General features: G+C 42.1%; 1 protein-coding gene across 1 annotated transcript in view; it reads right to left on the bottom strand.

The window, feature by feature from the left end:
• The window catches only part of SASH1 (SAM and SH3 domain containing 1), a 126,763-nt gene that overhangs the window by 35,106 nt on the left and 65,306 nt on the right, over window positions 1–26,351 (bottom strand). The window contains exons 5-8 of the mRNA XM_075146207.1: window positions 16,810–16,850; window positions 15,175–15,261; window positions 13,736–13,848; window positions 11,338–11,439 (exon numbers count right to left, since the gene is read on the bottom strand). Of these exons, the coding sequence (XP_075002308.1) occupies window positions 11,338–11,439; window positions 13,736–13,848; window positions 15,175–15,261; window positions 16,810–16,850 (343 nt within the window). The remainder of the gene's footprint in view (window positions 1–11,337; window positions 11,440–13,735; window positions 13,849–15,174; window positions 15,262–16,809; window positions 16,851–26,351) is intronic.

Genomic DNA, 26,351 nt, shown 5'->3' on the forward strand with positions numbered 1-26,351 from the left:
GGCTAAGCCGGAGGTTCCCCGGCATGGGAGGAGGTCGTGCTGCACCCCTCTCCGCCTACACCTCCCGGCCCCCGGCTCCTGACCCTCCTGTTATGCCAAGCCTCGGCATCGTTAACGCGCCGGTAAAACAGCCAGGGCCCCTCCATCTCCCCGTCCCTCCGTGCGCCGCCGGAGCAGGCCTCTCCCTGCGCTCCAAGGGGAAAACAAACGGATTTGCAGTACTGTAAATAGGAACAACTTAACTTCCATCTTCTCCGCTCCAAATTTTTCCATCCGAAAGCCCATATGGCTCAACTTTTAATTATTTTGGCTAATGCTGTATGTAGTAATTCTGTGGTGAACGCTTAAGTGTTTCATTTCTGGTTTCCAGGGCAACATTACATCAGATTGCAGACAGCTGGCTCCACAGCCTTAAACCATAACAAACTGGCCAAGCCGATGCACAAAAATCGCGCTTGCTTTAAAGAGAGAGCGCAGGGCTCGGCCGGGCTGCCGGGGAGCCGGCGAAGCCTGCGGGGCCCCCTTGGCGGGGCTGGCCGGGCGGAGCCGCCTCTCCCCGCGCCGCTTGGAGCAAGTGCATCCCCGACACATCTGCAATGCTCTCACGGTGCGGAAACCCGCCAGCTTGGAGAGCTCGGCTGCGCAAACGCGTGAAGGACTACAGGGAAACAGGGACTAAATTAACAGCATCTGGAAATACCAAGGACTGCATGCAGAGGACTGCAGCCACCACGTACCACATGGCTGGAAAACTATGGAGAGGCCAAGGCCCATCCCCACCACCCAGCTCTTCGCCGCTAACAAACGTGGCCACAAACCTATGAAGATGCTATCAAATCCAGGAGAGATCAATTCCCTCTGCCACCTCCAGCGTCTCTTCTGCTTGGAATACTTTTCCTACTCGCGCACCTCTAAAGGCCACGCTTTGCATCATCTCGTACGTAAGGTCAAAGTAAAAAGCCTTACGTTCAGGAACAAATACGAAATTAGCACATGTACTTTAATACTCAAGGAGCTCTCTATAGTTCTCCTCCCAGCACCCTCTTTGCTTTCTCTCCCACTTTTCTCACGCAGGCTTTTTGCTGCTGCCTGCTCTGGAGGCGAGGCACATGCCTTGCTCTGCCGCTCTCAAACATCACACACCATAGAAATAACAGTCCTAACCTCCCCCTTTGAATTAGTGCTTCACATATGCACACACACACATAGAGAAAACTCACATTTATTAGGGTACTTGGAATTAATTGGCAATATGTAAACCAGAAGTAAGTAGCTAGCTTTCAGCAGGACTATGTTTGGAAACACTTCAGGGTTATAGCAGCAGCCCTTAAAAAACACAAGATAGGCGAAGCCCGCTAGCCAGGTCCTAATAAAAACGTTTAAGAAACACTAGGACAATATCCAGTTAAAGCCATCATAACTGATCAATCTGTTTCAGCTCCATAAACAAAAACATACGTGACTTCTACATGAGCTGTGTGAAGACATTTAGAAAGTTGTTAAAATTTTATGCCCAGTAATAGTTCAGCCCCAAACTGAAATCTCACCATCTAGCTCATCTAAGAAATCAGGAAATCTCTTAATATCTGATTAAGCCCAAGCTGCAATTATTTTTAGCTATCAGACAATTCTTGTACAGCAACGTGGGGCAAAAATACACATTCAGACTCGTGGGCACATCACATCACATCCCCCAGCCCTGGCTAGCTCACTTCAGAACTACGAGCTCTATAGTACATGCAAAGAGATTTTGCTGTTCCCTTTAGGAGACGTGGCTACACGTGTCCTTTCTTCTTTCTCTCTAACAGGCTTTACATCCGCCAAAAAAAACAACCATTCTAACTTTTTTTAAAGTTTTATTAAAGATGCCTGGATAAAGTCAGAGACAGGAAAATAGAACAGAAAAGAACTTAAAAGCCCAAGGAAAGGAAGAGGAGAACTGAGAAAAGCTATGCATGCTGTGCTGTGCCTAAGAATAACCACAAAAGCCTTTTCTCTTTCTCCGTCTCTGAAACAGGAGGCATATCCTCTCCACATCACGCTACATGCTCAGTGACTTACCAGCTTCGGCATTTATAGGCCTAAAGCTCAGTTTCGAGTAATTCCCCCTGAGTCCTCAACTGCTGTCAGCTTCGTAACCCTAAAATTTAGGATCAGACCCTTCTTCTTAAGTATTGTATTTGCTCCGAATCCTGTGCGCAAAATGCCTCTTCTCTGGAGTTACATTATCAGACACCAAACTGGCTGCGATTCCAGTGCTGAATATGTAAAGAAGAAAAAAGCGTGATGCTGGACTCAATTAGCTGTTTTCTGCTCACTGATTGATTCCCCCAGTTACTCGCTAGCTGCATAACTTGCAAGAAAGGCATAAGTCATCAGCTCTAAGCAAATCTTCTATTCACCACAAGGAAAAAAGGGAGTGTTGTACATGGCAAACAATCCCTGTTTTCACTGACGAAGGCTTGCTGACCTCTTGCTGGCCTCCAGTTCCTTAATTACTGTCTATGGAATTTCAGTGAAAGAAAAAAATACAGAGAATCTCTGCAAAGCCAGGACGAAGACTGACCCTCAAACACAACCGCTAGAGTGGAGGCTGTGTCTGTAGGAAATATAACTTAAGCCCTTTACCAGGCTTTTTTTATTTTCACTTTTTAGTTCTTTGGACAAAAAGCCCCCCTGAGAATTTCCCTTTATAAAGGGCTAATTTGACAGAAAAATAAACCTTGCTTAAATGTTTTTTAAATTAGTGAACTTAGATACTTTTTTTTTCTTTCCCCTTGGTTGCAGTGCTATAAAAAAGAATATCACTAAGAACAGGAAAGGCAAATGATGTTTAATTCAGAAATCTCAGACTGGTGTAGAATTAGCCACGTTGCGGCTTTATGAAGGATGACTTCCAACTTCTCCTCTTAGGCTGGGCTCAGACATCCCTTCTTAAGAAACACACTCTGAGATTCTCAAGTAAATTGGCACTCCTCTTACAGTCAACCATATCTAATCCCAAACCTTGAGACAAATCCAGAATTTGGACAATTCTTCTCAGAGCACAAGAAAACACGGACCAAAACCTCTACTAATTAGGAGCACTATCCAATGGTGGAAAGCCGTAGCAAAGGCATACCACAACAGCACCCTCTTTAAGCCAAGAAAAGATTCCCCTTACTCAGGACCATACTATCAATGGCCAGTTGATCTGATTCGCCGCAGATCAATCACACAGTGAAATCACAGTGGGACTAAACATCTGCTTCCTTTGATGACTGGCTGATTTTAATGAGCCACCTAGCCAAATATCCTTTTTCAGTTTCTCCATCTTTGTGACCGTACACAGCTTTTCTACTCCCTAGCGGTCATGTAAGCTAGATTTACTGGTATGTTGTAGCTGGGTTCTTAACCTTGAATTACTTCAGCCCCAAAACTCTGATGTAAAACCCTATGGAAAATTCTAAGCTTCAGATAAAACCAGCTAGTGTTCTCCAATTTCAATAACATACCAGCCCACATCAAGTGAAACATGACAGCGACTTCCTTGAAATGTATCCCAGATTCCCTTAAAAGTTCATGGCCATGAGTGAAACTGATCTAAGTTTGGGGCTTTGCAACTTGAGTTCTGAAGGTTTTGGGTTTCATTAAGAAAGTTTCGCAAACCTCTAATCCTTGCAGAGGCTGTTTATAGAAAACTGCATGAAGCTCAGATGTGATAATCCGCATAATATCCTGAGGTTACAAATAAAGGCCTCCAAAATTTTTAAGAAAATTAACAGAGGTGATAAATGTTTTTGCCACTTCACAAAATTAACTGCAAGAGTATGAATTACAAAGGCTGTGTAAGTCTAAAATGTGCAGCGGTAATGTCAGCCCCCCCAGGTAAGCTGAAGGAAACAGCAATCCCATGTCTGGGTTGGTCTGTGATTACTTACAAGGAAATCAAAGGAGCATCTAACGGCTACTTTGGTGAAAGATATATTACACATTAGCTGGTGACGACACTGCTTGCTGAAATTAGTGGGAAATATTTGTCATAAGTAACGAGAGCACAAAAATTTAATTCTCCCAGGAGGTCTGTCTTGATACTAGAATAGCTGCTTAGGCAAATTCCTACATGTTAACTGTTTCCAGGTTTTAGTTAAATAATTTTGAGAAGCACATTGCTCGACGTTTGCATCTGCAAGCCAGACACATTTCCTCACGGTGAAGTGTTTCTCTCACTGATTAGCATAATTAATTTTAATGACATTACAACTGTACTTATGTACCACTTGTCATAGGTATATGTGGCAGAATGAAGCTCTGCATTACATTATTCCGTATCAGTTACAATACAGCATTCCTTTCCAATTCTCCTGCAGACTCCTCTACGCATGGGAAAGAGATTCTCTAACAAGGCGCTCTCAACTGCATCTTGTGTTTTGGCAAGGCTAAGAGGGCCTGGGGAGAATCCCCATTCTTTGGTGTAGGCTGTAATATTAATGAATGGAGTACACCACTGGCACTGGAAACCAATCTCCCCGCATTTCAGAAAACCAAGGGTGGAACGGCAATACATGAAATACAGTGAAATTCATATCAGAGAAAAAACAAAGAAGAGAACGAGAGCCCTTTAGTGAAGGGTGTAGTAATTTAAATTATATTCTTATAGTATTTTCAAACAAATATTGATGTTACCGTCCTAAGTGCGAGGAAGGAAACATCAGCGGCAGGGAGGGGGGGCAAGTGGTAACCGACAGGAGTGCAATTAAAATTTTCTATTGTACCACAAGTAAAGATTATTCAGCCTGGGTCTGCCAAATAGGGCAGTGAAACACATGGCTTTTGAGATTCCTAATTCTTGAACTGAGCAAGGCTTTGTTCCAACTTAATAGGGTTGGTCTCAGAAAAGATGGGGGCAGGGAAACCACATTATGGATTACAGCATCTCCTGCTGGCTGATGCATGCAGGGAGAATAGGAAAAAGCTGTTACCGCCATCCCCCACCCTCTAGGTAATAAGCAGAGAAATTAGGCAGCTGCCAAAGGGCAGAAAGGTATAAAAAAGCCAAGTAATGTGTTAGAATGAATACTAAATTAATTTGCCTTCCTACCTCCCACCCTCCCCAAATACATGGCCAAACATTTTGAGGTAAAGTAAGTCAACAGGGTTTGTCTGAATGCAGTCAAAACAGAAGCGGTTACGAACACACTTAATTACAGCCACTGCCTGCGCGTTACTGTAAGCTCTTTTCTCTGAGTCATGATAGCAAGAAGATTTTTCTCAGAGACCTTACGACAGACTAATTACATCCAGTCTTCACATCCGCAGGAGCAATTCCTACTGGCAGCGAGCGGGAGGTTTACTTGAGCTACGTTACTGCCCACTGCAATCCTGTGGTGACAATGTTTAGTCCCACTAGGGACACATACCTAGGCAAGTTGTATCTGATGACAACATGGGCAGGTCTTGCATGGTAAATAATACTTACAGAAGTGATATAGTTTTATTCCTAAATAATGCTTTTTTCCTGCAAATTCTAAAGCGTTCTGGAAAATTTCAGACCAAATAGATAAAAAACTCCTCGCAGTGTTCTACAAAACCAAATATAAACACATCGATGATCTCTCGCTCTGCTATCATCACTCCACAGCACTGAACTTACTTAAAACTTTGTGTTGTGTCCTGGGAACTGTAATGCCGATTTGCGTTTCTCTCATAAAGGTTTTTGTATTACTATACCCATGGGAAACCCTGCTCTTATGCATGGATAGAGGCGGGGAAAAGATCGTAACAAAATATGCGGTAATCCTTTTCCTACTAGCTTTCACTGAGAAGTGCTGGACACTGCCCCCGAGATCACTGGAAAAGGAGGGCAGCCAGCGCCTCCCAGGACAGGTCCCTGTGGTAAGCACACAGCATGGCAATTTAGCACTATCATTTTGAAGCCATGTCTTATGACTGGCTCTTTCTTCATCATAACTGTTACTAAGCACTGACAGTATTATAGGAACTTGGATAGTAATAATAAATATATCATCCAATACAATGATTGGCACACATCAGTGCCTTTCAGGAAATCTTAACAGAAATTGGGTCACTAGATTCTTCAGAGCAAACACGAAAGCTCTGCATTCATTCATAACCATGCTCAGCATCAGCTCCCCTCCATTATTTCACAGAGCATGCAGGGAATGGAGGCGGCAACAAGCTCTCCAAGAAGAGCTGAAACATAGAAATGTCCTCTTCCACCCTTTAGCCTTTCATGGAAAAAAAAAACGAAAAAACTTACAAAAACTGGTAAGTCCTGCGATAACAGCAAAAATGAGGCTAACATAGTGCATAGCTTTCAAAATGCTCAAAGTCTCCATGTTGCTTCAGTTTAAACACTACTGCTTAAATTAAAAAAAACCTCATCATACCCTAGTCTCCATTGATACCCAACGCTGGTTCCCAATATGCATTGACTTTGAGCTTTTTTCTGACAAGTTAAACTGATTATACCAAAAGAAGGGCTTTTTCCTGTTTACTGTAACAGTCCTGTAGTATGAGAAATGGTTAAAGATTTTAAGAATCCATCCGTAATATGAATAAACATCAATTTTAAAATTGCTGTATTTAGAAAGCATCCACAATCTGAATCACTGAAATACAGTATAACCCTGAATAATGTGGATGACCTGTAGTTACACTTAGATTTACTCTTGAGGTAATTGGTGCTACAGAAGTTATACGGTAATTATTTCTTTTCTTCCTACTCTTCACACTTACCAAACAACACAGTAATGACTGTCAGAGATAATTCTATCAGACTTGGTCTTTTGTCAGAGTCATACCATAGGTAACACAATCCTGATTCAACAGCTTCAGCATCTCTCGGATTGAAACGAATACAACCAAGTCCATTCTCGTCTGTTATTCTGCCTTTGACAATGGTAGTAGACACAAACCCGATACTGCACACCGTTTCAACGTTTAGCCCCATTTAATGATTTGGTAAATGAAAACGTCCTCAGGAAATAATAGGAAGAACAGGAGCAACAAAAGATTATCTCACTCCAGCTAGAGCTGTCGCTGTGTGGACTCGATTTGCTGCTGTTACGAAGCGGATTGATAGAAGATGGAAAAGAGCAGCAATGCAAGGGGGGGTTTTCCCCAGCATCGGTCTCATGGCAGATGCAGACGTGCACAGCACACCTCCAGGTCTGCACAACTGCTGCTGCTCTCCCCAGTGAAAACAAATGGGGTGCCAGTTTCTTACTGGTAACAGTGCCACGCCGACAGTCCTGGGTAAAGAAGTGTTGGGAGGGCAGGGAGGTAAACAGCACTGTGGGCTTCCCGCCACCCACCTGCGGGCCGTACTGTTGGAGGGAGATGCTGTTTTTGTTCTTCCCGCTCATAAATTTTATGGCCTCTCTCCTGAGGCTGCTAAGACCACATGTGGCAGATGGGGAGGTCTCAGGGGAGCACGGCACAGCTCACTGCAGCACCCTTCAAACGAAGGCCGGCTACGCTACCTGGAAGCTCGCATTAATGAGCTCTGGATGGCTGACCATTATCCGCTGATCAAAACCGAAACACAGAAGCCTGACGAGACCAACAAAACAGTTCAGTCCAGGGATAATTACAACTTCATTTAACTTGCATCTACAGAAACTGTCAGCAAAGTTAATTAGTGGTTTGTTTCAGTGGCAGCACACATATGATACACACTTCTGTCACAACCTCCCTCCTGCTTCTCTCCTTTCCCCCACTCCCGCATCAAACACGGCAATTAGTATCAATTAGCAGTCTTTTAGCAGAGGGCACAGGAGAGGATTTATACTGCTTGCTCCTAATGCTGGTCCTCCAAGCTGGGCTGGAGCCGTACCAGTGGGGCTCTGGGGACGAAGAGCCCTGTTTTAGATGAACTGAGAATTTCAGACCCCAAACGTTATCAAATGGGCTTCTATCTTTAAGAAGTATAAAAGGCACCTCAGTATAAAGAAAGAATGTGATACAATTTTGAAGTCGTCTCTTTCCCTGGACTTTCTGACTGCTAAGGACAAATAGGCCCTTATCTAAAATCCAGCAAAGGATCCATTTGTAATCTGCACCTGCTTTACATCCCAACACTTGGCACAAGGCAATGAAAGCTTGTCGAGAGTTACTGTGAGCAGCCTTCATTCCAACAGGGACAAAACATAAATATTCAGAAATAAATTTGTAAAAAATGATGAAGCATTTTAGACTTTTGATACATCTGACTAAAAAGAAAAACAGTTTCAACTGCATTCCCACATTAACAAATAAATAACACGCATACTTTGTTGTGAAACAAAGGGACCACAGTAGTGAGACTGAAAGCTACAAACTGCTCTCAAGTGGCAGAGAACCAAGTCACCTACTGGCTTGGCAAGGCCTTTGTTTGTTTGTTTGTTTCTTGAGAGCAAACAAACAGGATATACAATTAACAGCACAGCAATGACATTGGGCTGCCTCCCTTTGGGTGCTGAGATGACGACCCTTCAACCCTCTGTGGTTTATCTTTAGGGTTTATTTTTTTAAGGGTATGAAGTGCAAGTTTCCATTTCCTGGTATAGTAATTTAAAAAAGGAGGAGCTGGGAAAAAGAATTCTTAAAACAATCTTTAAAATTAGTTTAGGATCAAACCAGTGATGTTAGTCATAAACACATGATAGTTATACAAGCTAATAAATAAAAAAAAAAGTGGTCTTTTTTTCCCCCCCCTAAAAAGAAAAACAACAACAACTAATGATATTTGCCCTTTAGATGTTATTTTGTAGGTGGCTGTTCTTATGTTGTGGGCAGGGCTGACGTGAAAATCTGAAGTACTTAAACCCTTAGAACACTCCAGACATTCTGCGTTCGTTTTCAGATTCTCCAAATGCTTAGATTCTACCTTTTTTTTTTTCTTCCTGAAATGTAGTCATTGGGCAAAGCTATACCAAGATTCTCCACAAAAACCTAGTGACCCATCCTCCCAAGTCCTCCTAACTACCAGCAGGTCTCTCTGCCTGGGAAGAGAAAACGTGGAGGAAAAAAAAAGCCATTATACTAGTGTCTCAATATCTCTTAAATCCCCAAGGTTACCAAACAAATGTATAGCAAGTAAAATAGAAATTATTATTTTCCTAAATTCCCTCAATCTGCAATTATCCTGAAATTTGCTTTTATCATTTGTGTGTACAAAATGTTTACAAAATGATCAAGTATGATCACAATGTTCCATTAAAAACTGCCTAGTAACAATTTGGCCATGAGACTGAAAAAAAAAATCAGAAAAAACGCCAGCAGAACCAGAAAAGCCATTGCCCAAGGAGTTTTAATTCAACCCAGAAACTTCAATTTCAGTGAGTCATATTTTCAATTACTTTCTGAGGTTAGAAGGCAGTGGGCTATCTAACAAACTGTTCTTAATATATGGAAAAACATCTTTGCTTCATGGCCTCTATAAAATGAGTGGGGTAGTTTTAAGTTGAGATTCCAAATTCGCAGAGTACAAATCACACAAATGATACTCACAGTCAAACCATTTGGCAAAGAAAGGGCTTGAAAACAGAATCATCTTTGCACCTCTCAAAAGCTGGTCATTTTAAATTAAGAGAGATGTCCTTTGGCAAAACAGTCTGGGTGAACACACGCCCTCTCTCTAGACGTATCTGATATTTTGCACTGTTTGTTTTTCCCTCTTGCATGTCAATTATAGCCCAAAGTTTTTCACCCCAGTTAACCCCAGTTTCTTCCTTGTCCACAAAAAAAGAAGCCAGGCTGGCTTTTGTTCTAACATGAAGTTTCATTTCTGCAGATGATCTGATTTTCCCTTGAAGGCAAGCAGTTTCACAGCTTCTGTTAAATGTAACCAGGATAAAAATTAGGAGCAAGGGCAAAAATCTTGAGAGGTATCTGCAATGACAGAATAGAGATCCCCATTGAATCTAGCAGGAAGATGGTTCAAATCCTACCAGAACAGCAGAAAGAGGCAACAGAGCTCTCGACTCAAAGTGCAAAGACGGCTTAGGAAAATAATTTTAGAGAAAAGGTGCCAAGTCGTTCCAATAGGGAGCAAATACTGAGTCATTTTCGGTCCTCAGAGGTATACACAGCTTTCAGTAATTTCAACACAAGCGTAAACGACTATCAGAAGATCTAAGAGAGAAACTCAGTATCCTTCTGAGATTTGACCATAGTAAATGAGAGTTTTGAGGCTTTTATGCTATAGGTACCTTAGCCAAAGGCCTTAAGAGGGGGAAATTCAGGCTATAAATACTAATGAGGAAAACATCAAGACATCTTTCAGCCGCCTAAACAATCAGTGCAGAAGAGTCAGGATCCTTCCTTCTCTCTTCTGATATATCAGAATAGAGTATAAGGCAACATCAGTCCCCCTCGGCTCCCATCTAACTAAAGATGGGCATATTTTTTTTTGAATCAAACAAGAAAATCTTTCTCCACCACAAAATATTTTAAACATCTCATAAAATGACATAGCATTCCTCTTTTCATTTAGGGAGGAGAAGCTAACTGCTGCAGTTAGCAGGAAATTCCATTGACGATAAAACAAATAAATCAATCAATGGTCTCAAAAGCCTATGATTCAATTATATGGGTTACAAAGAGCTTGGATTTGACAGTCGAATGTGTTCTTCTCTAAGATTTATCTGTGAACTTTCAATTAGAGAAATGAAGTGGAATAAACTACTCAGTGAAAATGAAGATATTTGGAAGGAAAAATTAATTAATTCAGTATGGCATGACACAAGGACTGTCTGGTGCCCATAAAAACAACAGAAGCTACACAGCTCAGAAGTAAAAATGAGGGAGGAAAGCTGCCTTACTGCTTATGGGTCTGGCAAAAGCTGCAAACTCTCTCGGCTGAGATTTAGCAAATACAGAGAGAGAACTGTCTGAAAGCAGCAGGCAGCTAGGACTTAGCCAGACCCTCAGCTAGGATGCATCAAAAAGGGCTAGGAAGGCCTAAGAAACACTGCTGATTTACAGTAACTGAGAAGTAAAGTGAAACAGTTCCCTCTAAACAACCTAAAAAACCTTTTCTGTGCATTTTGGACACGGGCATTTTTGCCTGGAATCACTTGTGTTTGAAAAGCTCAGTGACAAAGGGCCAGACTAAAAAAAAAAGAAACAAAGAAACATTATACAATACAACTGTTAAAGTTTACGACAACAGACCGTGAAGATTTAAAATCCACATTAAAGATTTTCTGCAGACAGAACATAGCATCACAAGGTCAAATGATACATTTGCTATTAAGGAAATCACCAAGTAAATCAGGATATTTCTGTATTGCAATAAAAGTATTTAAATATTAAATGATACTGGGGAGCTATATCAGAATGACAGGTACTTACATTACAATTGGAAGACCCATCAAATGTTGAGTAAGAACCATCAGGCCATTCTGTAGCATCTACAGCGCTCGATTGCCTGTGCTGGGCTTCATATTCTTTCAGCTGAAATTTGAAAAGACAGAGAGAACATTTTCCAGTGAGAAGCAGCTATCAATATTCATTAAAATAGCAAGAGTTAATGTCCTTTCAGGTATTTTTTTCCCCCCATATCATTGTGGAACTGGGAAAATCAGAACTTTTACACTGTATGTCTCACTTGTTCAAAATAGATTAATTTGCTTTAGAATCAAAAGTTTTAATGATGAGATCTTCTTTTTAAAGGAATTGATCTGTAAACACTGAATTTTGCTTAATTGTCATTGGTAAAATATAAATTATACATCCCCATCTCAGAGGCACAGTTTCCACAGACAGGCTAAACCACAACAGCCTGCCAATTGCCTTCATAAAGAAAGTGGTCTGCAGTGAAGACTAGGAACTGCCTTTTATAATTTTAAAACTACAGACCATCTTTCCCATTTTCCAATAAAAGGCTTAAGACATAAAACCAATCCTGCTGGAGCCAAACTGTTGAGAGGATCATTAAGAACTGATGATATTTAAAAAAAAAAAAAAAAGTTGCTGCTAGTAGCGCAGACCACTAGAGGGAAAAAGTACGAGCACATATATTAACCATACAGATTAGGTACAACCCTCCCACGCAAAATTTTTAACAGCAGAGAAGTAGGAGAATTCCCAATATTACCACCCGGTAATTTTTAAAATTTTGCATTTTTTTTTCATTATATGATTCCCAGCAAAGCAGTATTTTCTTCAGACTATAACATAACTTTCTATTCTAGGACAATCTATTTCAAGATGTAGTATGTCAGTACAGAAATTTTCCTGAGTGCTAATTTACAATCTAAATCATGTTTTCTGCACCTCTAATGGAGCCTATACAGAATACCCTGTGTTCCATCACAGTATTTTGCACAAAGGTACAAAATCAAAAGTGGTGTGGAAACTTTAACACTGACCTTTTTGCTCCTGAGCAATTAAAATCTCAGCCCTATTGCTGCACAAACACAATTCCTTACAGTTATTTTTCTTGTGGTTTATTAACATTTAGATTTTGTAAAGAAACACTTGTGACAGCCACTGTACTTATCAAAAAAATACATCTGTGTTGATTTTAATGTCAAATGCCAAAACCGGCTGAATATGTTTTCTTGAAGGCTATTAAAACAAAACACCACCTTTTTGGCTAAGAAACAAGCAAAAGGAATTTCAGCTTAAATGGTAGTATTTTTAAAAGTTTTAATTGATGAAAATGGAAGCTTTCAATCAACCTGCCCTTCAGCCATTAGCAGCAGGAAAATAATAAGAAATATATGCGTTCTGAAACAAGTAAGGCAAGCTCAGCAAAACCTGAAGCATTTCTTTTAGTACTTAAACAAACCTATGAATGTGCATGATAAATAAGGACTAGTACAGGTGGGATTCATATTCCTTACCTTTAGACAGCTGCAATGAAAATATATACACTTGAGCTTTTCTCTGATTAGCACCCTTTATTGCCAATGGAGAGAAAAAAATGCTTTTAGGACTCAATTAATTTGCCATACCTTAGACATCTATTTTTGGTTGAGCTAAATCTCACTTTTTCTCATAAACAAAGGAATTGCTATCTAATTTATGCTACCTAGTGCGATGGGACAAACAGGCAAGCTTTCTCCCCTTCTCCTAGGTTTTCTGAGCAAATGAAAACTCCAGATTGGTATATCCTTGTCCTGGTTTCGGCTGGGATAGAGTTAATTTTCTTCCTAGTAGTTGGTATAGTGCTGTGTTTTGGATGTAGTATGAGAAGAATGTTGATAAGACACTGATGTTTTAGTTGTTGCTAAGTAGTGTTTAGCTAGTCAAGGACTTTTCAGATTCCCATGCTCTGCCAGGTGCACAAGAAGCTGGGAGGGAGCATAGTCAGGACAGCTGACCCCAACTGGCCAATGGGCTATTCCATACCACATGACATCATGCTCAGCATATAAGGCTGGGCGAAGAAGAAGGAGGGGGGGACGTTCGGAGTGATGGCGTTTGTCTTCCCAAGTAACTGTTATGCGTGATGGAGCCCTGCCTTCCTGGAGATGGCTGAACACCTGCCTGCCAATGGGAAGTAGTGAATAAATTCCTTGTTTTGCTTTGCTTGCATGCGCGGCTTTTGCTTTTCCTATTAAACTGTCTTTATCTCAGCCCACGAGTTTTCTCACTTTTACTCTTCCGATTCTCTCCCCCATCCCACCAGGGGGGAGTGAGCGAGCGGCTGTGTGGTGCTCAGTTGCCGGCTGGGGTTAAACCACGACAGTCCTACATCCTAAAACATGTTTCTCCAGGAAACTGAAGTGTGTACATATCATACCCTCGCAAGTGCTTCCTCAATGGTGATCATCTTCTCTTTGACCATCATCATCAGCTGGATCCGTTCCTCGTCACTCATCGTGATCTCACTGGCCACATACCCTACATCCTCTCCTGCAGGAAAAAGCACAGAGATAACAATCACACATAAGAGGTCATGCACAGAGCGGAGTATATTGAAACTGGATTTCACCCAGTGCTCTGAAATCTGGTTGCCACATGGATCTGGCTGGCCAGAAACAGACCTTCCCCAGAGCAGTCTCATAGCATGGTTTCAAAGGACTGAATGATTTGGAAGCAACTGAGCAAGAAAAGGAAATAAATTAGGCCTAGAAAACTAAGTCTACTCTGACACTGAAAGCGGAAGAGCATGACAAGGAGAACTAAAATGTGACTGTTATCACACAGTTATTGACACTGAAAGACAAGAATCAAAAGAGAAACTGCCAATGCCAGAAAAGTCCTGCACTCAGCCCTGAGAAATACTGTAGTCAGCTGCCAGGGCAGATGGGAAGTCCTTCCAGGAATGGCGTGCTGGACCCTTGCAGCTCTGTGCTGCAGACTGGCCACGTCCCCTGATCTGTGCAGGCTATCTAATCGGCCACTGAACTGGCACATGGTGCTGGATGTATTGGGACTCTCAACTCCAGGAGCTCTCTTTCTGGTATGAGCTTGGTGTGTCAGCACAGACAGTTAGAACTTGCCTTGAGAGCCAGCAAGGACCCACGCTTAACTGAAAGTGTAAATGTGCCCCTTTTCGACCTCATAAGTGGGCTCCTGTCATCTTTCAAAATCCATCTGAACACAGACATAGCGATGTGGTGAAGCATCTGTTTGCAACAGAATGATCTAACAGATACACATGAGGAAACAGAGATTTTCTGTGTGAAGAGAAATACTTGAAGCAATGCACAGCTGCATCTTTTGGAGAACTAAAGAAAGACACCTGACAGTTTAAGTGGAATCGATCCTACATTTGCACTAGTCACCAGATGCACTTTTACTACTCCTCCTTGTAGTGTCTTCTCCTACAATGAGGGGCTGCAGTCAAGCCTAAAGCAAACAGGTCAAAGTAACCAAATGCCAAAGAAAGAAGAAACATCTTTCTAATTAAAACAGATCAGCATTTCTCGCATCAAGTCAGGATCAGAAAAAAAAGCATCTTGTTCATTTACAGATACTACTTATAAATATCTATTAACCGCATCACTTTCTGCACGCGCATTCACTGACAGTCAGGACCGAAGGCGTCTCTCGTGCAGATGCAGTCTCACAGAATACGACTCGTCTTTCTGAGCTCTGTCACGATGAACAAGCCTGTGATACTTCCAGATTCACAGACCCCAACTGCCACACGCTTGCAAATGAATTTTACTCCTTTGTGATGCTGGCTCCTTCTATTTTATATGGGTAGGTTGTGTGTCCTTAAAAAAGATTTACCTTTAGAAGTCTGCCTCATTAGTCCTTTCTGGTTCTTTCGGAAATTCTGCCAAAAAAACTTATTTTTCTTTTTCCAGTCTGCTTTCCCTAAAAGGAAAGTGGGGAGTGAGGATGAGGGGAAAGGGAAAAAGAATTTCAGAAAGAAACATCAGTTAGTAAATGCTAGAGAATCTTTCAAGCATTAAGTTATATTTTCCAAGTCAAAAACAAGAATAAAAAAATCTCAAATTTTCTGTTTTTCATTATTTATCCTGTACTAGAACTATGCTGATGTAGTTATTTCAGGGAAATGCACATTCTTTCATAACTGCCAATGCTATAGAGGACTGAGATAAGCCAGTAACTTACATATTTTGAATTATAAACAGAAAATATTTTACATTCATTTTGATATCTGTTGAGTTGCTAATGTCAAGTCTGGATGTGTTTTTGAAGTATTTTGTTGGTTTATTCTCTTTAACTGAACCACAATTATGCAGCCTAACCCACAACTCAGATGAGTAATTTTCTAATATGTGTGTGCATATTTATACAGAAAAGAAATACTTTACATATATATAAATGCACACACACATGCACAAACACACACGCACATTCTGCTACTTGGCATAAGAAATTTTGTAAAACCATCAACTACATGTGGCTCTAGCTCTCTGTATGCCTGGACTGTACAAGGCTGGGTCTCCATGTCCATTAATATCAGATCTGCGTATGGCTTGATGATCCAGAAGTAAATAATTTATTCTGAAAAAGAATGAAACCTGGCTCAAGGTAGGGTATAGAACTGTGTTCTATTGAATTAACCAGGGCACATGCTATAAAGTTTACACCATCTGCAAAAGAACATACTGTGCCTGATCTGGCAGAAATGCTACTGATACGGAGCTACTGCATCCCTCTGCTTCTGAAAAATTCAAATGAACATCGTTTATATCGTGCCACTGAGTTTCAGCATGTGACTACAGTATTTTGGATCTTGCCCTAGAAGCCCTAGAGCTGGGTCTCCTGACTCTCTGAAGCACACCTTAAGTTTAGACTGCGTGGAAAAGTCCCTAGAAAAAAATTAAAAAGAAACAAACAAAAAACCCTCCCAGTTTTAATTTTGCTCTTCAGTGAGCAAAATAAAATTTGTCCAAAATTGTATCAGCTCAGCTAGTAAGTTAGGATAGCAATATGAACTAATTATACTAAGTTAAAAAAAAAAAAAAAGAAAAAGTTAAAGACAATGGAAAACAAATACATATTTAAGAATGCAAAATATTTCAGAAACAAAGGAAAAGAATCTGGCGTGACATGAACAAAAATAACAGAAACCCCAGTTATTCACAGTATTTCAGAGTACAAACGGATAGGCTAACAGCGATCTAACACGCAGACATTTTAAATTCAATATAACAAGTCAAAAGATGCATATTTATCACATGACAATGCTGGCTGGGCAATCTCAGTGATCACTGAGACACCCAGCATCTCACTTTTAAAGTTGCTAAGACTCGCCTCCCCACCCCCCAACACAAATGCTGCTGACTTCTGCCAGCATTGTGTTTACTCAGCTCTTCACATCCCAGCACAAGCAGAACTCAAAACCTGTTTAAGAATTCCATAGGAGTATCAAATAAAATGAAATATACTGACCTACAGAGCCTTCTTCCGAACTTGATTTATGAATGGAGAGCCTAGGACAAAAAAGAGAATGGACTTATCGATGTAGGCTTCTCACATTTCACGGGAGCTGCCTGATTACAGTAAATCATGGTTTCCAAACAATATATCATGAGCTGTTTTCTCTTCCCTTTTCTTCCCAACACAGCAAGTTGGAAAGAAAAACTGAACCCACTGGTCCAACCACAGTAACTGAGTTCCCCTCTTAAACGTGCCTTTTGTGACCAGCATAGAAAAACACATACCGACAGAAACCTTTGGTTAAGCAAAGGAGTCTAGGGATCCCTCAGAAAAACACTTTTTCACATACTTTTCCCCTTTCCATTTGTAAAACAGTATTTTGGCTGCCTTAGAAACTGTAGCACTGGGATGCTGTATTTGTTTAGCTGTGTAACAGTTTTCAGCCTATTTGGTTTTTATCTGAAAATGCTTTATAAGTATGCACTCATTAAACCTTCAGAAGCCACTGTGTGGAAGAGAGGAGTAGAGATTTTTTTAAAGACAAGGTGAAGAAAGCTTGTCCAGACCCTGTGAAGTGCAACCATAGATGACTGGAGACTACAGCTTCTTTCTCCTGAGTCCCTTCTGTGTGCTTTCCCACCAGTGTATACTCCCTTCCTCAAAAGCTAGCTGGAGAGACTTATTTTGACAGAACACGGACTTTACAAACAACCCACTAAAATAGTAAGTAAATCTTTTGTTCTCGGTCTTTATGTTCATTGAACTAGTTTTCCATAATGGATTCCAACTCAGTGCCAACGGTTCATTGTGGGACCTCTGATGAGACATCGCCCCCCTTCATTGCCTTTTCTTCTGTCTGTATAAATGGAGCTAATAGAAATTACCAACTCTTGTGCAATTCTTTGAAGCCTTCCTATGGGAATCGCTATTTAACCAAGCTGCGCCAAACCAGTGAAATGACTTCTGCCAGCTTCAATGGCTTTGCTGGAGGCTCCAAGTGCAAAGCATTACTGCAGCGCCTTCGCTGCGAGCTCGGCCCCGCGACATGACAATGCCCTATTGTGCGGTGGCTGTACTGCAGCCATGCAGAAGGGAAACATGCGTACCCCAGCACACCAAGACGACCTCAAGCCAAATCGTTCTTTGAATGAGGCCATATAATAATACATGCATGCCGTACTCCAGTTGCTGTCCACAGTGTTTGCGCAGGCTCCTTGCGCTTTCTTAGACCCCCAGAAGAGGGCAATGAAGAGTTTTTAATAAATTCAGTAAACCACTCGAAGGAAAACTTTAGTTCAAGCCAGTTGAGAGTTTCTAAGATGTAAACAATTACTGGACAACGTTTTGTAAGCATGAAAAACATGCTCATCAATTTGCAAAGAGATCATTAAAGGTGAAATGAGACAGTATGAAGTTTCAGTTTGATTTAGTAATTCATCTAGACAAAGCGGGTTTGGCACAGCAAAGCTGTGAAACGTAACCTGATTAGAAATCTAATCCAGCACAAACTGCAAACCAATTGAAGCAACCGAATTTCAGATTTGTAGTGCACCAGGTGGAGGGAGACATTTAGTGTTTTTCTTGCTGACGAAGTTTACCCTTGAAGGGAAAAAGTTAATGACATAGGTGATATGCCACCAAATGCTTAGTTTTCAAGAAGACTGAATAACAAACACAGGAGAAAAATATAAACCCCATACTTTCTGGGTAAAAAGTCCAGAAAAGCCAGTGTCAAAATTTAGGATTTCATCCAGACACTTGAAAGTAAAGTTGTCAGCGAGTATTTTTCTAAATAAAGGTAAATCAGATAAAAAGTACGTCGACTTGTATATGGAGACAATCAAGTAAAAAGAAAGCCAAGTTCTGCTGGAACTGACAGAATTAATCCACATGTTTTGCACCCGAGCATAGACCTCACCCATCAAGAAGTTATTCTATTTATCTTAAATGAATTTAGTATCCATGAAAATGCACCAAATCACCGTCCTTAGAAAATGAAATCTGTTAATGATCAGAACTTTGCCTCACTAGTGAAATCAGCCTCGAAGTGGAGAGGCAGTCTCTTGCGTTCTTCAGCCTCCAAATCCATTTTAATCCTTTTCTTCTCTTGCGCAGCTGCCGACAACGATGCAAGTAAGTAGCAGGTGTAGCAGCAATGTTTGTGATGTGGACATCTGTCCACTGGGAATTAGCCTGAGGCCACCAACTCGTCGCACACTGGCCTCCAAAGAAGGGGAAGAGCAGTAGGAGCAAACTTCTGACGCGCCTGAGCTAGAGGGGGTGAGGGGAAGAGTAGGATCCACAGCAAGCAGACCACCTTCTCATTTATGACTGATCTAAGAACTATGCTGAGTTTCATCAGAGGATGCAAATTCCAATTATCATTTCAGCACTCCCTAAAGAGGAAATCATCCATGCCTGGGCTGACCTTGAAAATGCTAACAGCTGGTCTGAAGAGATGGAAATGCCGACAAAACCTACCACATAGAGCCTGATAAGGCACTTGCTTTTTAGTTCCACCAGACAACTCTGACGCTTAAAAATCCTCAGTGAAATCAATCAAGCGTTTTACTTCCTAGATGTCTGGTGAAAAATTCCAGAGTACCTGGGAGTCGCTGTATGTTTGATTTGCCAATTACACTCCCTTACTCTGTTAAATCTGCAGCTCCTCTGTGAACGTGCACTGAAAGTGATTTGTGTTCTTCCATTCATAGACTGATAACTTGTACAGAAAGTTAATGATGCAGTGACACTTGGCAGAAGTTTCAGCACTGCGTGTCTGAAAGGGAGCCAAACGCCATTACTCCACCGTGGAGGCCTTCATTTTTGTTGTGGTCTGATGTACAACTTCATTAGCAAGCTTTCACATGAAATGTACTCTGTCACAGCATATAGCAGAAGAAATGTATGGGTGTATGTTCAGACAAGAAGGAAGAAAAAAAGATTTACGGCCAGAGGGAAGGAATACTTTCTTATCAACTCATAATCTCTGGAAGCGAGCTGCAGAAGGGGTCAAAACTTTAATCCATTAATCTCACAAACTCGAAACCGTCTCTAGGCTGATACTTCGGGCCTCTTGGAGCCCAACTGCTGTAATAAACAAATGAGGAAAAAATAAAAAGCAGCACAACAGATAATCTAAAAATAGAGCTACTTTTGGGAGTAACCAAATATTACCGCCTTAGAGAGATGATGGGTTTCAGCGGAGTTTAGTAAAATACATCAGACCACTCAGCGATCAGTGATGCAAAATTCAGTAGCAACAGTCAGAGCGGAGAACCTGGACCAGGAACAAGCTGCTTAGGAAGACTGGCTTAACAGAAATGAGTTTACATTCAATGCTAAAATGTGCAAGTACACAAACAGGACTGATACAAAAGTCAGTCTTTCAAACGTTGGAGATTTGCAAATGACAGAGTGCCTGGGGTTACCAGCTGACAAAGGATGACTGAGAAAAAAACAACACGTTAATCCTAAAAGGCATAAAGATGGGAAATTCCAATGGCAGTACAAAGAATGAATATATATGGGATTAGCTGTACAACTGTCATTACTCATGCTCAAGAAAGACAAATTCAAACCAGAAGCAGTAAAGAGAAAAGCTGTTAGAATAGTCAGGGAACCGGACAGCTTATCTTACGAGAGAAAGCTAGAAAAGTTTTGCCTGTTCAGTCTGTCAGAATTGAAAGCTGCAAGAAGATTAATTTACTGCCTATTAATAAATCAGGCACAGGAGCAAGTAGACATAAGCTGGAAAGAAATTAGAAAAGAGGAGTTAACATTTCCTAACTATTTGGACAAACTTCCAACAGTAGGTAGAGAAAGGGAGGGCAGCTTTAAAAACTAACTTAACTGCTTTTAAGAGGGTGCTTGAAAGACAGAGATCAGACCAGATGTCTTTGACAACAAAGATCTGGACATGAGGACTGCCTCTGGAGGGCACTTCTGGATCTTCTTTTGCAGGCTGTGGGTTTTGTATGAACAGTGGCAAAGCCAGGCACCCAAAACGGTCTTTGAATCTATCTTTCCATAAAAATGCTGGAGTGGGGGTGACCTTGCTATACCTAAGCAATCCCTCCCTTTTATAAATTAACCCTTGAATCCTGGAGGTGGACTCCAAAACTCGGAGCGCAAGGAAGAAGCAATGCACACCAATTTGTGCCACAAGCCAACTGAGACTGTAACTGATTATTAAGACGAGTTTTAACTAGGCTGTATCAAGCTACTAGGCTACAGCTTTCCCTGTTAACTCTGGACTGATTCTGATCTCAGACAGAAAAATGCTGGGGCTTATCTTGCATACAGAGAGATTGATGTTACAAGAGTCATAGTCATACGTGCCCCGAGATTTGAATGTGCTGGTACACCGCAGAACTGGGAAAGGAAAAAAATGACACCATGTGCTGCTTACATGAATGCGCCTGTTGATTTTTGAAAGCTCATCATTCTCGAAACAGAACAAACATGAGAACTGAGAATGACAGGATTTCTGATGGGTTTTTGTTTCAACACTAAGTATTTTAAATGCAGATGTGCTTTAACACATGGCCGCATCTCATTTATGGACCATAAAATCCACAGGTGCAAAGCACCATCTGATAATGAAACCACTATTATTATGATCTTCAATAAACTGATAGTGGCCCTCTTATTCCCTCCCAATGACTATTTATAGTCCATTGAGGAAAACGCTTTGGATGGGATTTTCAATCTACAAATATTATGCACATTCATAGCGGTGAATAAACCAATGCAAAAGCGCACGCTGGCTCTGCTGCAAAGCCATTTGGTTATCCGCGTACATTAGAAATGGCCCAGTCACATAATTAGTATGAAAAACTGACAGACTTGTAACTGCTCCTGACTGAATACAAGATAATTTATCTAACCAGAGCTGGCACAGGGAAGAAAATGGGCCTTTGGTATTTTTATCAAATTTGCATGAACCTGAAGAGAAAGCAGGCCTGCAAGGTTCTGACCTTGCTGGCACCAGTGTGAGAAAGGGATGGAAAGCAAAGACATTTCATTCAATTATCTTCTCATTAGGTTTCCATAGCAATGGCTCTTTAAGCAGGTCAAAACTTTCTCAGTGGAAACAAACAGTGAGCTGCTTGTGGGCCGTGCGTGCGCATGTGTATTTTCTGCCACCACCAGCACAGAAGCCACCATGTTGGTCCCACAGGCTCGCCCCGGTGACTGGCAGCAGGCAGATGAGGCTACGTCACGTATTTAATAACCGACCGGAGGGCCCCAGCCAGGAGGCAAATAATTGTCAGCTAAAACCTCTTTGATAAGAGAGAGCAGGGCCCAATGTACTGCATGCAATGCACCCCATTCTGCCGGGTGCTCATTCCGTGCCATGTCGACTAGCTGCAAGAAGTTGGGCTTTCTCGTGAAAGGCGCTCTTCATGCTTCCTCGTACAAAATTACCAGGCTTGAAATCTTCTTCCAGCTGCTCAAAGGCGCACTGGTTTCCCTCCTCACGTGTCCCGGGCAGCGTTTGGCTGGCCTCTCGCTCCCATTGTGCGGGTTATTGTGGGAGTTTCCTGCCCTACTTCTCTCGAGGAGGCTGTTTAAAGGCAGCATGAATAATCTGGCTTTGACTAAATCAGGCCTCAAACAAGTGAAAACAGGGCCGTACACATTCACTGATTCTTTTCGATTCCTCCAAGCACAGGGTATTTAAAAAAAAAAAAAAGTATCTTAAATGCAGACAACTCAAGTACAGCAAGCTCTTACTTCTTTTTCTTCCAATATTCCTTTCCATTTTTAAACTATGCAAAAGGAACAATTTATTCTGTTAGTAATTAAGTGCAGCCTTTAGCAACCTTGGTTTGGAGGATTTGTTTGTTTTCTGCTTTGTTCTTCTCAGTTTCTGCTCTCTCTCTGCCTCACATCCTCTGTTATATCCACACTCCTGTTTCTTTGCAGATGAGCATGCAAATACCTGCCAAAGTTAATTTGGGTACCTTGAGAAGCTGCCAGAATCAAACGTGATGGAATTTAAACCCCCCCCTCCATGACCTGGAGGGGTGATTTAATAACCTTCTGCGTTCAAAACCTGACCTGCAGTTTGGATGCTGCAGGGGAAGAGAATTGGGAAATCTAGTGTTAAAAACTACTGGCAAAGGCCAGTAGATCAGTGTACCAACGGGGGCAGAATCAAGGCTTGCATGAACCCTTTTGCTAAATGAAAGCCGTTTCTAAAGAGACTGCTGCTTTCACTGAAAGTCACTGTGGAAGATGGGAACACTGAACTGCAGACACTCTCCCAGCCTTAGGCTAATGTGGAGTTCAAGTTTATACCACAGGACGGTGACTGGATTTACTATGACACATCCATTGCAGAAAATCCTTAAAAAAAGATTCAGCCATTAGTTTCTCCTGCAGAGACAATAGCACACAGATAGCAGCCACTCGTGTGGTGGCCGCACTGGCCGCCTGCTAACAACCTCAGAGAAAGCTGTAACACCCGAGCAGCCTACAACTCCTCCTCTGACATTCCCAACAAGCCATCAGGGAACTGGCCAAACTGTATGAACTCAATGTGTGAGGGACTCAATTTAAGACCTATGTCCTGCACACCCAGAGAGGATGACAAAGACATTCACTCTGGGGAGCAGCTGAAGCAGGGAGTTGAGGACACAGCTGCTGGAGGCACAGCAGCTCCCCCACGCCGGGGGAATGCAAAGCCCCCGAGCAATGCTGCCCTGTGCCGCCTGCACCCCACACGTGCGTGCTTCTCTCCAGCACCTTCTGCTTGACAAGTCTGTTTCTGCTCAGCTCCCTGCTCTGGCAGAGTCTGGGATTTAGGTCCTGAGAATCACAGGGTTGAGAAAGCGTAAACTGTACTGTGCTGCAGGCTGAGGAATACAGCAGGATGAATTGTGGTGCTTAATATGAAGTATGACCGTTTACTTGGTCAGCAGTGTGCTTGAGTGGTACAGTTCAAGAAACAGCAGGTGACTCACGTCGGAGGTGACAATTCTAACACCCACTGCCACACAAAGGTGGTGGGAATGCCTGCAAAATGCCAGATACAGCCACAACTGCTACCCCATGCATTGTTTTTTGTCCTTCCTTTCTCCAGCAGCTGCAAAGAAAAAAATGAGTATATAGGAGTGACTGTACCTCATCCTATCCGTATGCAGCGCTCTTTGGTCCCTCACCCACTTCCTTCTCTTTCCTGGCACTCTCTGATACACCACATTTGAAACTTGCCCAGAGGCCGCTGGAGCGAACAGTGACACCAAACAGATTATTTCCCAAGAGGGAAAACACACAACTTCCCCTCTGCAACATCCCCAGTTCTTCTAAAAACAGGATGAGAGTCAGGATGCAGAAGCCTGAGTTCAGGGGACTGGGTTTAACCTGGATTTCCTGGCAAACATGCAGAGCTCATCAGTCTGTCATGTAGACTTGAATGCTCAAAAACGGGAACAGGCTGAAAGTTGGATTACATTGTTTTAAATGCTCTGTTTACAATTATGAGAAAACCTTGCTCAGTCCCCTGCCTGAGTAAACATCCTTGGGGTGTTGCCATCGCTTGGAAATAATAGGGATTGTATACACAATACATCCCCACATCAACACGGTATGGGGACAAAGAAGCAATAGTTACTGCTAAGAACACATTTACTGCATATTTGTTACATTGATGATTCTTCTAGCAAAAGGAGAAGTCAGTGTGTCTGTATAGGAGCACCTGTAGTTCTGGGGAGATTTTTGTTTAAAATGAATAGTATCGCTGTTAAAGATGCTGTTGCCACTTTGCTGAAGGCACACTGAGAATCTCCAAAGTTCCGCTAGCATCACAACTGACAGCAAGACTGCAGAGTAAAAGACGAGAATCTTGGAAAGGGTAGAGGGAAATGAAATTTATTATTAAGAGAAGAAACTTACAAATATCTCATTCCATGCTTTGCATTATTTGCTGAATATTATACGACTCGGAAGCCTGCCCAACTGTTTCAATTTACAGAAGGAACTCCAGTACGGCCAAAAAATCAGAGCAATTGTGAGGCAAAGTTTGAACAAACATGACTTTGTTTTCTGTTGTTTACAGATAGCTTTTCAGGCCACATCAGTACCCTTGCTGTTATTCACATAAATCTCAGAGGCCTTTGCTACAGCAAAGCTTCTTCTCTCTTTGTCAGAATCAATCGAATGAAAACCATCTTTGGTAGGGCATTTATAATGCACAGAGCAGGTTCATACACGCTGTCTTTTTTGTAATTACCAGGAACGGTGTTGTCAGCAACAGAGGAAGGTAGTATTGCCCCAAATGCCGTTTGGAGGGACAATGACTTGAAGGGACAAGCAACTCTGCCTCCAGGCTCATTTAACCCCTTTTGCCTCCCTCCAGGCACTACGGCTGCTCTTCTGTGTTACAGCACAGCACCCACTAGACAGACACTTGTTGAGCAACTTGCTGGACTGAGGGCACCGACTAGTTTCACGTTGGCTTTGAACAGGCAGTAATAATAATGACTTGGGCAGCAGGGTTAGTAAGACTCAAGGCAAGACCGAACAAACACTGCTTGTCCACACAAACGGGATTTTCTTCCTACCACGGAGCACCAAGGCAGATCTGTTTTCAGTGCGCTGCACAGTGGAGCCTGTCAGGCTCTCTCTTCAGTTGGGCACCACAGAAAAGGAAAACCAAACCAGGTTAAAACAAACATAGCTTCTTCCAGACTCCCTCAAAGCCTCTTTCTGTCTGGAATCTCTCAACTCTGGCAAATTAAACCACCATCCAGGTGTGTTATTTTAAAACTTTAGACCTCAGTAGCGTTAAGCTGCGGGGCGTGCAGGCAGCAGCGCTGGGCGAGGGAGCTACCAGGGAGCTACCACGTTCCAGCCGGCCGCTCGCTCTCTCCTCCCCATCCCAGCACACCTTTTTCCTTGGGACTGCTTTTACTTTCTGAAGCAACCTGCTCAGAACACCAGACCAGAAACAACTCGCCTCACCTCACCCTGGGAGAACGTTTGTATTTTCAACATGTAGAAATATAACGTTTTCTTGGGCAAGCTTTTACTTGGGCTTTGGACGAGTACTCACAACAACAGATTTTTCAGCTCCTGAAAATCTGGATGGCTATTTTGGGACAAATCTTTCCTTTTGCCCCTCAAATCTCTTTGTGAATATAAGAAACTAATGCACATCTGCATTGAGTTTCAGGTTTGGCAAACTGGAGTCTTCTCACAACAAAAGAAGTTTTGTAAAACGTTTACCCCAGATCTTTCGCGCAGCATGAGGGGGCCACAAAAGCAGCGTCCCCAAAGGGACAAGCTTTCCTGTCTCGTAGCACGCCCATGCAGCAAATTCAGATGAAAGCCATGAACTAAACACTAAACCCAGAAAAAACCCTCTAGGGCCAACATGCCGTCCTCCCCCAAAAACCATCAAATTCAACGTGTTAGTAGCAAGTAGAGACGTATCGGATGGACTTGAATTGGTCATTTTCCTGCAGATCAATTTTATAAACTCCGCCTCCCTGCAAGAGGCATTCCCATGACAATTCAGCCCTCCAAGCTAGAGGGATGAAACCAGC

The sequence above is a fragment of the Calonectris borealis genome, chromosome 3 (assembly GCF_964195595.1).
Source record: "Calonectris borealis chromosome 3, bCalBor7.hap1.2, whole genome shotgun sequence".
Classification (NCBI taxonomy): domain Eukaryota; kingdom Metazoa; phylum Chordata; class Aves; order Procellariiformes; family Procellariidae; genus Calonectris; species Calonectris borealis.